This window comes from Triturus cristatus, chromosome 3_2 (genome assembly GCF_964204655.1).
Source record: "Triturus cristatus chromosome 3_2, aTriCri1.1, whole genome shotgun sequence".
Taxonomy (NCBI): domain Eukaryota; kingdom Metazoa; phylum Chordata; class Amphibia; order Caudata; family Salamandridae; genus Triturus; species Triturus cristatus.
Genome location: NC_140584.1, coordinates 1,127,722,466 through 1,127,736,965, shown reverse-complemented (window position 1 = coordinate 1,127,736,965; position 14,500 = coordinate 1,127,722,466). Strand labels below are relative to the sequence as shown.

Below are 14,500 nucleotides of genomic sequence, written 5' to 3'. Positions count from 1 at the left end.
AGTGCTTGCCCTGACTACCCTGAAATTCAAATGTTGGAAGGGTTGTACTTAGTGCAGTCTGCAGACCTGTAGTAGGACAGATCTCAGGACACCAATGGCAAATCACCTCAACACTCATGGTTTGAGTCCAGTACCCTTTGTCTGTCTGGTGGACCCCTAAACAGGATCTGACAATGTTTGATTGTTATCCAGTCTCCCCTTTCTAGCCATATTTATACAGAGCTAACTAGCAAAGGAAATAAACTCATTGATGAATATAGATTAGGCTTCTGAGATGGTGTACTATCATCTGCAAAACCATGCCTTCAAGAGAACAAATGTTGTCATGTGTTACTTCTATTATAATGAATTTCTTAAAACTTATATTCCAGCTCTTACCTATGTTTGTGTTTATTTTATTTTTTTATCTATTTCCAGAATCCTGAGTTCAGGGAATTTTTACTTACAAAACTCATCAATGGGGAAAATGCCTGCTGCAAGTCAGACAAGTTTGCTAAACTTGAGGTAAGGAGACCTTCAAGTTAAATATAATATGAAATGAAAAATACATCCTTTAAACACTTCTTACTGGATAATCCCCATCAGGAGGTTTAAAAATGGCCTATTACATTACATGGACCAGATGGTGTGCTATCATTCATTCATTCATTTTTATTTCTGTTTGAAAAAACATTAAAAGATGCAAAATAACAATTCATTCATATTGGTAAAACACAATTAAAATGCAAAACATTCCATTTGTGCCACCTTAGACAAATGCAGTTACTAAAATATTTACATTTAGAATAAAATACCGGCAATCGAAATATCAAGTAGGGTGTGATAAAAATGCTAAGCTTGCAGTCCGATATAATTAAAACCTTGAAGGGAATATAAAATCTAGGTTGAGTTAAGAAGGTGCAAATACAAGAAGGGTCATGTAAATGAATAAAGCTTTCTCTCATAGATTCTGAACAGCAAACAAAAGTGCAAGTGCTTTATAAGTGCTTATAAGCAAACTTGAGCAGCACGTAGCATACACAGCAATGCTCAATGCCTGATCTCTGGACAGTTCTTAAGTGCAAATGCTGGAAAGTGCATATTAGTAGTTAAGACAACACATAAGATTAGAACATTAAAATGTCATACCTTTTTTTCACTTAGTATACCCACAGCGAACAAATATCTACTAACACTAAAAACAATTTTCTGTGAAGTCAGTTTTTAGTATTCATTTCGCCTCAGAACAAGACCTAATTCTCAAATTCTGACAGATGGGTTAAATCCATTTTTGACTTGGCATGGCATATGCTGGGCAGAAGAATAGTAAATGTAAATCATTTTTTAATGTGCGTTAGATTGACATAGCACACAACAGTCCTCGTTATTCTCGACTAATCTTCGACCCCATTACGCTGTGTTTGAATTGATTAGCAAAACACCATAGCGAAATTTCATGTACATAGATTTTTCCAATGGGGCTGCACTTCGTCTAGATATTGCTAAAAAAAACGGGGTTGGTTTTATAAGAAGGAACTGAGACGTTAATCTACCAATATCTGGGCTATGGGATACACTATTTTGTATATACGCCCAAAAAGCGGTTTTCAATGTTTTTTGGGAGACTGATGTCAATAAAGTAGGTGCTTCCCAGAAATGCTTCAACCCAAGTTTACAATACCAAATAGTGTGCTATCTTAACCAAAAGTAACAAGCATTTGCAATGCAATAGGTCTCGCATTAGTAAAAGTTTGAGTTTTTGGCGTAGCAAATATTAATGCAACATTACTAGCTCAAATGTTATTAATGTAGACCTATAGAGTGTAGTGTGGTACAGTGAAGTGGTGTAGTATAGACTAGAGGAAATTATTATAGAGTGTAGTGGAGTGGAGTACTTTAGCGTGGAGTGGTGTTGTGTTGAGTAAAGTGGAGGAAAGTTTATACAGTGGAATTGTGTGTGCTTGTATTATGATCAAATATAGTAATATTATGTAGGAATAAATGTATGACAAATATAGGTACGTTTTTAGCAATTTCTGTGTTATAGGAGGGTTGACTTTGATTTCCAGAACAAGCAGGCCAGTTGGGGGTGTGGTGACATGATTGTTCTGAAGATCAGATGCTTAGAAATATAACTTGAAATAGCCTGGAAAGAATAGACAGCTGAAATGAGGCTTAAGGACGGTTTCATGGATCGCATTCAGATAGATCACAGACGGAAGGTGAAATGCAATTACAAATGCTACAGAGGGTTTTGCGCCTAGGAGGCCCAGAGGGGTAGGGCGGTTTGGGCATAGTTTGATCTATGAATTGGTGAGGTGATTGTTTATAGGCGGTAAGGGGAGCAGTATTTGGCAGTCTTTTGTTGTGATTGCGCTATTTTACCTAAATGACAAGGTCCTCACAACACGTTTCTGATTTACGCTTGTTGAGCCACAACTAACAGGATTATTCTTATCTGAGTTTGTATAGCCTTCCAACTTTTCATGCTATTTATTCCTGCTTGAAGCACTAGAAAACATATTAATTATGTGGCTGCTATCTGAAATGAATCACTTCAGTCATAACCGCCCATCTCTCATGTAATGTGTGACACCTTCAGCCAGTAGTGGCTTTTATTTCAATACCACTACTCCTGCTGGGATTTTTTTTAACCTACACTTACAATGTTACGATAAAAAAAATAAAAGCCCCATAAAGTAACAGGCAGTTGTTTGAAAAGTCATGACTTACTGATAAGACGTTACATGGAAATACCTGGCAGCTCTGTTTATGGTGGTACGAACCAGCAAATTGGTGATTGCAAACGCTGGATACAACTAAAGCTATTCATGTTTCTACGAATCTTGCGTCCCCTCCAAAAACATACACTGTATGCAGGGCTTTAAGTGGCCCGGGCCCTGCCGGTGCTATGCAGGTGCATAGAAGGGTCCTTATTAGGCTCTCCAATTTTTGCCTTCAGCCTCAGGGTGAAAATAAAGATCTTCACTTTGCAGCATAACCATCCTTCACAGGCTTTGATATCACTTCCAAGAGACTCGTTTTACTTTTTTCACAGTCTCATGTCAGAATTGAAGCATTTTCAATATTATATACAACAAAGCCGTAGTAGTTGCTTATTTATTTTAAGCAACTAACAACCAAGCCAATAGTCCCGGCTTGTTGTAGGAGTAATGTTACTTGTATTATATATCTGGATGCTGTGACAAAAGCAACAAAACACAAGTCAGGCAGCACACTATGGTAAACACCGATCGATTTTTAGCTTAGGTGTTTTAAAGCAGTTTTAAGCCACGGCCATTGGCCAGGCCCCTTTGAGACCACCCCCGCACCCAGTTTTTTCATCCCACTTAAAGCCCTGACTGTATGGTACCTGCATTTCTATCGAGTTTTCTCTCCACCTATGTGTGGGTCTGAAACACCAAAATACACTCTGGCGCTGCTCAGTGAAAGTTCCACCGCATTTCTTATCAAGTCGTTTCTTGGTCCATCCGTACCACAGGCAGGACTCCAAGCTGCCTGCACCATTCCCGGGGACGATCGCCGCTTCACTGGGGATTCTTGGACCATTTTCCTCATGAACCATATTACTTGCACAGAACATCCATACCATTTACTGCAAGAGCTTAGAGAAGAAGACAGAAAGAGTCCGAGCCCACACAGTGATGCGAAAGGTCCAATAACGACACGTTTACAGAGAGCTCAGCACCGGTCACCACAAACTGTGCAGTCAGTGCCATTTAGGACTGAAAAGAGAAATAAAAAAATAAATAAACAAACAGACTGGGACATCTTTCCCTAAAATATAAAATACAGAAAATAAGAAAGGCGCGCTGCCATTTTGTGAAAGTATGAGCAGGCGTTGTGCTGAAACATTAAGCACATCACCCAGGACGAGGTGACGGGCTGCGAGCCACAGGCGACATTGTTAAAAGTGTGCGCCCATGTTATGGATAAAGCGCAGTAGGTGTTCTGGGTAAAATAAAATGCGTTTCAAAAATAAAAGCAGGCAAAAAAGCACGGTGTGCCTTTTGTAAAAACAAAATGTTTTAGCTACACGATGGCCCATTGCATCATGCCGCTTCTTTTGCATGTTGGAAGTGGTGCAACATAAGGCGTGCCTGCCGGTTGGTATAAAATCAAGCAAAACAGAAAGCAGCTCCACATCCGGGCCAGGAGGGCGAGGGCTGCCCGCGCATGCGCGGTACCAGTAAGTTTTGCATGCCCAGTGGCGGCCCGTGCAGCCGGTGCAGACAGCACCTGTCCCCTTCCGGTGCTCCCGTGGTGAAGAGGGAGCCCCGGCGCCAGAGAGGAAGTGCGGGAGCTGAAGTCCCGGGTCCCAGGAGGGGGCCCGGGTGAAGAGCGGCAGATAGCTGTGCGGGGGTCCCATGCCTAAGGAGAGAGCCTTGCGTCGTGCTTGCAGTAGTGGAGCTGGAGTGCTCCGGAAGCGCCGCAGCCAGCCGCCGTTCAGGAGGATTCCCCCCGCAGACCGGGTGAGTGGGGGATTCTCCAAGGCACAGTGTCAATGTTTGTTTCCTGAGCGGACCCGCCGTTGCAGGCCGCTCCAACGAAAGGGCGAGTTTAAAAAAAAACGAAAGTGAAACTGAATGCTGGCTTGCGAGGGAAGGGGGACAGGAGATGTGCACGCCGCGTGGTTGTAAGCGCGTACACCAACTCAAATCCGCCAAAAGCCTGCGCGTGCCCATCTCCTGTCCCACTTCCAAGGCAAGTCAGCAACAATAGATCTCGCTGGCGGACAGCAGCGCTTCGCGCTGCGTTCACAGGTGAAACCTAAAAATGTTTTAGGATATATATTATGGAAAAACTATAGAATTTAACATTTCAGAATATACTAAAGCATCACCAATAGATTCCAATTCCAATTCAACTTTATTCGATCTTTTTTTTGTTCAGATCATAAAATTGCATAAAAATGACAAAAACTTTTAAAATACAACTTTTAAAATACGACCAATCACAATTCCAATTCCTTCCTTAAATGAGCTCCCCTTGAAGCAAATTTGCAATGAATTTCCATATAAAACACATTCAAGGAAAGACATTAAGTTAAAAAAAGTTACTTTGTATATGATTTTGTACAAATATATATTTTTCATTTTAAAAGAGTAATAAAAACAGTGATCAAATAAAGGATCCTCATAGTTCATTAATGCACCGCGTATTTCCTTTTATGCATACATGCCCATAAAAAATATGTGACCGCAAAGCAGACAAACGGGTTCAGGAGTGATTTAAAAAAATATAATGCAACCCGGCAGTGACGAAATTTATGATTCTTTAAAATTTGTACAATGAATTACTTTCTTTCTTGAGCATACATGCTACAGAAAAGTACTAAATGCAAATCATTTTTTGGTAACTTTAAGTCACATGGGCACGAAGGTAAATCAGAGTGCCTAAATCTGCTACCTGGATACCCCAGCATTAACGGGATCAAATTTAAACGAAATCGCAGTAGGATAAACTTGTGATGAGAAAATGGAACATCTGCTAAACATGAAAACCCGCCCTCCTCTATTGGGGATGTTAAATGATACATCGAAACCATCTGCGCACCATAGTTCTTCTCTCTACGGTCATATTGGGCCCTTAGCTTGAAGATCTCAGCCAACCTCAGCTTGGAAAAGTTCCGGCATGACATTGGTGCCTTAAAAAGATTCTGCAAGCCTAAGGCACTAAGTTCCTGCTCTACATAGCCTAGCCATCGACTCCTGTCGTGGTTCTCCATTTTGAGCAGGTCTGTAATGATCCATTGATTAAGGGGGACTGTATCCCTGTGCCAAATCGACAACCACAGCGTAAGAGGTGCCAGGCGAATTGAGTCAGTAATGTAAGGAAGGGCCGATTCTATATGAGAGATAAAATTTGAGTACGATTGTGGAAAGGAAATTAGAGATTTCAAAAATGTGTTTTCGGCTATCTGTAAAGGGCCAATGGGGGCCAGGCCCCATACACCTGCCCCATACACCGTGGCTGATTCTGTTTTGGCCTGATAGATCTTTTTTATGGGGACGAGAGGTCTGGCACCCAGCCTCCTAGTGAATGTTTTTAATGCTCCTTGACTTCTATCCATCGCCATTACTCTTCCCTCCACCATCTGCGTCCAAGATTGATTCTTGTCGAGGAGGACTCCTATATATGAAAATGAATTTACCACCTCAATTTTTTTTGAGTCCATGTGAAAATGTGGCACTTTATCTTTTTTCCTTGCTCCGGCGATTAATATAAATGACTTTGTTGGGTTAACCTTTAGGTCCAGCGTACTCATAAAAGCTGCATAGACTGTTATTAGACGCTGGAGACCCAAACCAGTTCTGTAAAGGAGTACGGCATCATCGGCGTATGCCAAAATAAGGAGCCGATAGGAATCAAATACGGGAACATCCAGATATGCGCCCACCTTCGCATCCTCCACACCATTTGTATAGATAGAAAATAGAAATGGTGCGAGGACGCAATCTTGCCTAACCCCTCTTAGGATCTTAAAGGGGCGGGTACGCTCTCCTTTCCTCCCGTATCGATCAGATGCAGAGGCATCAGAGTACAGTTGGAGGATGAAGTTGATTAGGGGCTGGTCCATTCCCATCTCTAACATAATGTCCCAGAGCTTTGGGTAGGAAATGCTGTCAAACGCTGCTGTTAGATCCATAAAGGTGAAGAGTAGTTTCCCACCCTTAACCCTCTCATATTTATCCGTAATAAGGGAGAGGTTCAGGCACTGATCGACAGTGCCCTTCCCCTGTTGAAAACCATACTGGGTCTGCATTAAAAGATTTCTGTCTCGTGCCCAGGATTCGAGCCTAGACAAAAGAAGATGACCCATAAGTTTGGCAGTAGTGTCTATGAAGGGGATGGGTCCGTAATTTTTGGGATTACCCTTATCTGCCTTTTTAAAAATTGGGACAATTAAGCTCGTCTTCCAAAATAGCGGGGGACCCAGTAGCGCTACCATTGTTAAAAACATTTGTCAGCAAGGGGACCCAAAGATCTTGAGCCGTTTGAAAAAGTCTATTGGGACCCACTCCGGGCCCGTCGCTTTCCCCTTACTACAGACCTCTAATCCACACTTTACCTCCAACAAGGTAAAAACTAGATTTACTTGTGGGTTAGGTCATAGTGTGTCAGAAGTACTGGGGTGAGAAGAGGTGAGGGAAAAAATGCTTGAGTAGTGTGCCACCCAATCATCTTCCACTATGAGTGAGTCTAGGACATGATCTCCTTGGGTCTTAAAATAGGGAGCATTAATTATGTCCCAAAACTCTCTACTATTCCCTGATTCTGAGGCCTCCTCTAAACTAGCCCAGATTTCCTCCCTCCTTTCCCTCTCCCTAGATTTTCTAGCAGCATTATTGTCTCTACGTAAGGAGGCAATTAGTATTGCATCCATAGGCTGTGTCTTTAATGCTGTTACTAGGGCCTTTCTGGGTTTCGTACAGGGGAAATCGAACCAATCATTGGTCATTTTGGGTCTATCTGGTTTATACCGTGTTAATGCATCTTTTATATTATCCAATATGTTTGTAAAGCCAAATATTGTCGCATTGGGGGAGCAATTTAGATCCTAACATGTTCCGATACTGGCTAATGAATTTCTGACTGCTACAGACAGAGTTTTAGCACTATCAATTTTGTCCCACTTTAATTGATATCCGTTTCTCCTTGCTATTAAGGGTGGGTCTATTTCCTGGTGTCTAGGGAGTTCTCTAGGGGCGCAGCTGATCTCACAACTTAAAATGGTGTGATCACTGAAAGAAGTAAGTTGGGCATCCGCGTGGGTACAACTCTCATTGAGATGATTTGAAATCAGAAAGAAATCTATAGTTGTCTCATTATCGAAACGTTGGAATGTTTTAGGTAGAGATTCAGTGGTAGAAGAATACTTATTCACAATCACCATGTCCCTAACCGAGAGTGCCCGATTTGAGCTATTACCATTGGTGGTGTGAGAGAAGTGGTGTAGCGTGTTACCCATGAGATCAGTAATACTACATACTTTCTCAGAGCAATATTTACAGGGGTAGGTATTAAAATCCCTGAGTCAGATAAAATGTGTAGGTTCTTTAAGCCATTGTGTTTTTAGAATAACATCCAGTTCCTTATTTACCTCATCTACAGCCGAGTGGATATTGGGCCGAAAATTGTTGTTATAAAAATGTATTAAAGGTCAGGACCCTAGTTTGGGCAACTCAAGGATAAGGATGTGGAAGAAGAAGGAATTTTCTATAAACTTTTTTATATTCAGATCCGATGTATTTGGGATCAGTGTTAGCTAGCCCCCCTTAGCCCTCCCTGATGGCGTTGGAACTGTCCTTGTTTGGAAGGAACGATAACCATCAACAAAAATGAAGTCCGTAGCCCAGGTTTCCTGGAGAGAGATTAGGTCACATTCCTGCCAGGTTTTTGCCCATTGATTATTGCCCACTTTATTTGCTATACCCGCCACATTCCAGGTTGATAATAGAAATGAGTTACACTGCCCCATCTCCCAATTAGAAAGCCAAGGGGGTTCACTCATTTCGGTCAATACAGTTTCTGATAAAAGGGGCCTAGGAGGTTCACCAATTTCTGTCAATACACTTTGTGGTGAAAGGGGACCCTTAGGTTGAGGTAGAGATAGTCAATTGCAGAGGTCCATGCCCAAAAGGGGTGCAAATCTGTTTATTAGGGGTCAGCCTGGATTTCCCAATGAGGTGATATTTGTGTAAACCTCTCTATGAAGCAACGATGGGTTTGGGCCTGTGCGACCCACCCAGGAGGGAGGGTCATAAAAGTAGCCAAGATTCAGGGGCAGAGTCTGGGTACCCTCAGGTGAGACTCTATGTAGTTGGCACAAGAGAGATGTCAATATTGCTGGATATTTAAATTGATCACCACACAGTTGCCCTCCAGGGTCTTTAGGGACGGCCCCACCCACCCTACACTTCTTGCCATGCTGATGTGATTGGCTAACTGTGAACCCCTCCTGTCAAACCTATGTTATGGGAAGTCAGCCAATGGAGAGATTTATCGATTAGCTGAGTAGTATTTTCAATCTGGTCCACCCTCAGAGTGGGACCGTTTCTAAGAACCAATACGAGTGGAGCCGCTGTAGGTGGTAAATGTTTGAGACCGATCATAGGCCTCCCACATGGTGTTAGCCCTCTGCTTTACAATACCAACGTTTCCACCCTCTATACTAGCAGGCTGTAGGTTATTTAGTGGCCTGCCCAGGGGAATTCTAGAAGAGATAGAACATGGGCGACTCAGATCGCTCGCATTTGAGCAGTTAACAGTACTTTGCTAAGTAATGGGTCGTCCATGCCTGTGAGGAGCAGGTAAGAGAGTGTTCATGTTCTTATTGTGACGAAATTCTGATTGAGGTGGTAGACTTGGTTGGTGGGGTGGAAAGTCTTCGGTCGTCATAGATGCTGTAGGGGCCCTCTCCGTCTCCGTTACGCATGTTATCTGTGGTCTAACCAATACGCCCACACCCTCCAGTTTAGATAATCTCTCTTCAATTTCTGAGAGTTTGAGTTGGATGGGGGTTAATAGGACTGTAAACATAGTTTCTATCCTTTTCCAGAAATCCTCTTTTCCCGTTGGAGAGGGGAGCATGGCCTGATCATGGCTGAGTGGGGCCAGGGTTATACCCTGTTCAGGTTCACTGACCCCCTTAGTTTTGGCAAGTCGGGCCCTTTTTGTTGTTTTTGCTTTTGAGGTTTTTAAGTGCCCACCACCCTTCTTCTCTTCACCTGTGGTTCTCTCATGATATCCTTAGAGAGAGGTTTGGAAACCAAGCCCCTCGTAGAAGTACTAGGCCTGTTTTGAACAATCATAGAGGATGCATCCAGAACTGGTGGAGAAGGGGGCTGAGACAAACTTTGCACAGGAGCAGGCAGAGATGTTTGCAGGACACCACATGAAGTAAAAGATCCTAGTGAGGAGCGTCTCTGAGTGGTGATAGGTTCTAATGAGAGTCACCTCTCTGTAAGCTCGATTTCATGGGTGAGCATTGATTCAGCCCTAGTGATAAAGGCATCTAAAGTTCCCTCTATTCCCTTGCGCTTGCTCATTGCGTATTCAAATGCCAAGCAAAAAATGCGTATCTATGCAGGAGTAATTACAGTCAATAGGGCGATACAGTAGGGTATAGAACACTGCGGTACCTTGAGGGCTGATGAATCCCTTTCTGTTGTTCCGATGTTAGAGGGGGGGCCCAGCCCAGCCTCCTCTGGGCTCCGACGGGTGTGGGCGGGCCTGCCCTTGGCCCAGGATTTGCCCAGGAGCATCCCCACGTGCGTCCCATGGTCCAGGGTCCCCTTTTGAAGCACGTCCTCACGCCATGTGGCTCGGGAGTTGGAGTCCGTGTGTTCAGCAGGAAAATAGGAATGATTTGGCATGAAGCAGCTACACTGCGCCACAGTCCGCGTTCCCCTTTTGAAGCGCGTCCTCGCACTATGCGGCTCAGGAGTTGGAGTCCGTATGCTCAGCAGGGAACCAGGAAGGATTTGGCATGAACTGGCTACCATAGATTCACAATCATCAATATTTTTAATGCTGCTATTGATTGAATATTATGCAGTACACAACAGTGATCTAAAATGTATGAGGGTATGAGTTTAGGTGTGGTAATTTCTCAATGCTAACAATATTTTCACGAATATGTATTCCTTCTCCCTTCAAAGCACAATCGAATATTCTGAAAAGAAAAAAGTCTATGCAGTCACCACCACATTTCCTGCTTTTGACACTGCATATAATCTTACCATGGTTGTCACTGCACACACAAATGCAAAGGTTACCTAACCAAGATTTGTTGAAATCTGCTGTTGCCATTGTCCCGAATTACTCACTACAGATGTTCTATTTCAGACAATAAAGACCTGAATCCCAGTGGCGGCTAGCAGTGCTAAAATATGGTTAGCAAGGTGGTGCCAAACTAACCATAAAGGCGGCTCCCACCCGGTGCAGCCCTTCTCCCCCGACATCCATGAGCAGGAATAGAATGACTTCCTTCCTGCCAGTGGAATGCAAATCCAATCAAGCCTGGAGCTGCTCTCATGCTGTCTTCAACATGAGAGAAGCTCCAGGATTGGCTGGAGCAGGCACTCATTTGTAGGGGGCCTGTGCCAGCAATCCCTCGACTATTTCACAGCCCTGGTATTTCTGGGTCTAAAGTGCACATGTCAAGCTGGCTGTCACAAGACAGCTGGCCAATTCGACATGCACACTGAAAGAGGCAGCATTCATCCTGAAATCGCAGATTTCTGCCCTGCCCCTTGCCCTCACATTTGCGGTTTACACAGCGAAAGGTGAGGACAAAATAAAATGTCAGGAACCGGCGGAGTCCACTGGCCGCCCTCAACATTTTGAACAGGTGCAACACCTTGACTGTAATTAACCTCTTCCATTCTCATGACGTCACCCGGCCGTCATGAGTCACGATGGGCGTGTGCGGACGACGGCCGGGAGACGTCATGACCACGCCCATGCCCACGAATGGAATGTCCAGCACTGCGGCAGCGCTGCGGCGGAATTTGCGCCACAGCAAAGAGGCTAAATAGAGTATCAGATGCGTTTGCATTCAAAACATTTTCTAAGAGATTGCCACCTCTGTGCGTCTGGAGCATAGTTACTTACACTGTGGCTGAGCTGCTCCAAATAACAATGAGCTACGATTAAACGGCCAATTTTCAATATATGGAAACATTGGAACATTCAGAATGTTGATGTGGAAAGTCATTTAAGTGAGAATGGTGTCAAAACTCCAGAGATCTACTTTTAATCTGCATGTCACTCATGCTTTAATCGAACATGTTCTCTGACTGGTGCAAGCGTGTACTAGTCTGCGCTGCTGGATCTGTTCTGCTGGGAATGGAAGATTGCACTCTTCGCCTGCTGTGGGAGATGCCAGCCGGCTTCATTACTGCCATCCTGTACCAAGTCTGTGAGGAAGCAAAACTAGTGCTGTCTGATTAGTATGTGTCCTGTGATGGGGAAAACTTACACTGCTGCTGTGCAACCTATATTTGTGCTCTGCATGAGGGAAGCCTGCACTATTTCTGCCGGAGATGTACCTGGTCCATTAGATGGGGTGTTTTCACTGCTGAATGAAGGTATCTTATAATAAAAAAGGATATGTAGTATGCTCTTGTAGCTTGCCCTATAAACAGGGACTTTTGCACAATAGTTCATGTGAGTTGTTTGTACTCTTGAGGAAGTTCTTGTCCACTAAGAGGAAATATTTGAGTGCCGAAACATGTTAACCGATAAGTGAAGCAAGGTCTGTTGTATTACCCTCTGTTTTTAATCTTGCAGCTTGGAGACACTAGTAATAAGCATTATTAGGTTACCAGCACACAACTTTAATATAGGTCTGAGAGAACATAGAAGCCAATACTTTACCAAAACTAGGGAACCCATAACTAGGAGACTGCACAACCAGTGAATAGTGGTACTCTTGGAAGTTCACAGTAGTAGCTGTGGAACCCACTGAGATGAATGAATGGTATTTGTGTTGGAGGTTTGTCTCTTTCTTCCAGGTGTCTTGTGCTTTTCATATGCTAATGCATGTTTGCTGAAAGTGTACAACAATCCTTCAGCTATTCTCACTCCCTCTTTAGTGTGTCAGCTCATTTCAATGCACCTGCTCTGCATAAGTGCAATCATTGTGTGATGTTCCTCCTGGTACTGCCACCTGCTCATCACTTTTTCTTTGCAGTAGGGAGAGCTGCACCACCACTGCCCATGTGTTACCTTTGCTGCGAAGCCCAGTAGAAAACTTTCCAATACACAATATACAAAGCAAATGATATTGCCGACGCTGGTTATAAGAAAGGGCGCGAACAGAAAGAGTGACCCTCACAGAATATGTGAGCAGGGGAACGGGCTGTGTTTGAAAGGAGCAGATTTTGAGATGGACCAGATGACTTTGTCACATTTTAAGGCTTACCTGCCAGGCGGCTCCGTGTCAAGGATAACACCTTCGGCCAGTTCTGGTATTTTAGTCAACATCACTTTGGATTCTGGGGTTTTTAACCCATGCAGAAAGTGCAAAGGCAAACATAGAATCCCCACAATGCAATATGCTGCTGACTGAAAAGAGATGCATGGCTGATATGTCATAGTGCATTCGACAGAGTAGTAAGATGCAAAGTAACATTTCCTTCCTGACTTTATCTGTTTTTCTTAAAGTTAATCAACCCGGTGGGGCTGAGGGCAGAGATAGCCTTTCAGATGCAAATAGCAAACCTTGCTGCTCACGGGCTCGCGTTAACGCTCTTTGGGGAAAAATGGCACGCAAAAAGCACATTGTTATAAGAACAATGCCAGCAGAAAAGGAAAAACAGAGTGCTGGCATCCATCTTACTGAGTGTCTGCCTGCGACTGCCTTGAAGTGGTTCATAACGTTCTGTCCCATGAGGGCCGGCAGGGTCCAAGTCCAGAAGTAAGTAATCTGGAAGGTACCAGTGGCGGCTGGTGACATTTGAAAGTGGTAGGGTGTAAAAGTTTGGGTTGAGTGCCCTGGAAGAAAGCAGAAAGGTTAATAAAGCAAATGTAGTTAGGACATCATCAGGGCACAAAAGAATTTAAGCCTGTAACACGTGACCGAGGCTGATATTACTATGCATATTATGGGGCCGCTGATGGTCTTTTAATAAAAACACCTCTGAATTCCAAGAGCGTCCACGGTCGTATCATAAGGTAGAATACAAAACCCATTTAACTGTAAGCATTACAGAAACACAGCAGGCCAGCTATGACTATATGACTATTAAAACATTCCTCCTGGCGTCCATCCGTCAGCTCACTGAGCCATCATTTCAGTCACCACACCCCTGTATATTGTTTTCTTTATACTTGGCCAACACTGTACCTGGATGCGGCACATGTCGAAATGCAGAAACAAATATTCAAACATTAACAAAAATAAACATGAAAGCCTCATCAAGATGAATGGTGTGTCGATAGGGCACGCAGATGGAGACGGAAAGTGTTGCTTCATGAGATCTTTCAGCTTCTCTTCTGCGCTCTTTGAAACGTTGACTTTCTAAATATTCATTCACTGCCTTTAATAAAAGCAGAAATGCTAAGCAATGGAAAATCCCTGGGGGCTGATGGGCTGGCTTCCATATCAGGTATGAGCAGGGATAAATGAGACATTCAACCATGGGTGTGAGTTTAAGCAGTGCAAAAGGGGAGAGGAGTTGGTCTAATGGCTCGGGCGGTCGACCTCGAATTTGGGGTACTGGGGTCGAGTCTCGGCAATGACGCTGAACATCCTGTGATTCTGAACAAATCACTTAATCTCCCCGTGCCTAACAAAAATGAATGTGTCCTCATGTAATGCAACTGGTGATATGTAAAGCGCTCTGATACCCGATTCGGGTCAATTTTGAGCTATATAAAACTCTGTTAAAAAAAAAGAGGAAACAGTTCCAGGTAGATACGAAATGTGTTTCAACCTTATAAACGAGTGATCATTGTTTGTATTTCAGGACTGTCAGTTAGCATAATTAGT

General features: G+C 43.5%; 1 protein-coding gene across 3 annotated transcripts in view; it reads left to right on the top strand.

The window, feature by feature from the left end:
- The window catches only part of RAP1GAP2 (RAP1 GTPase activating protein 2), a 964,048-nt gene that overhangs the window by 812,684 nt on the left and 136,864 nt on the right, over positions 1–14,500 (top strand). For all 3 annotated transcript variants that reach the window (XM_085649926.1, XM_085649925.1, XM_085649924.1), the window contains one exon: positions 418–504. In XM_085649926.1, coding sequence (XP_085506052.1) covers positions 418–504 — 87 coding nt within the window. The remainder of the gene's footprint in view (positions 1–417; positions 505–14,500) is intronic.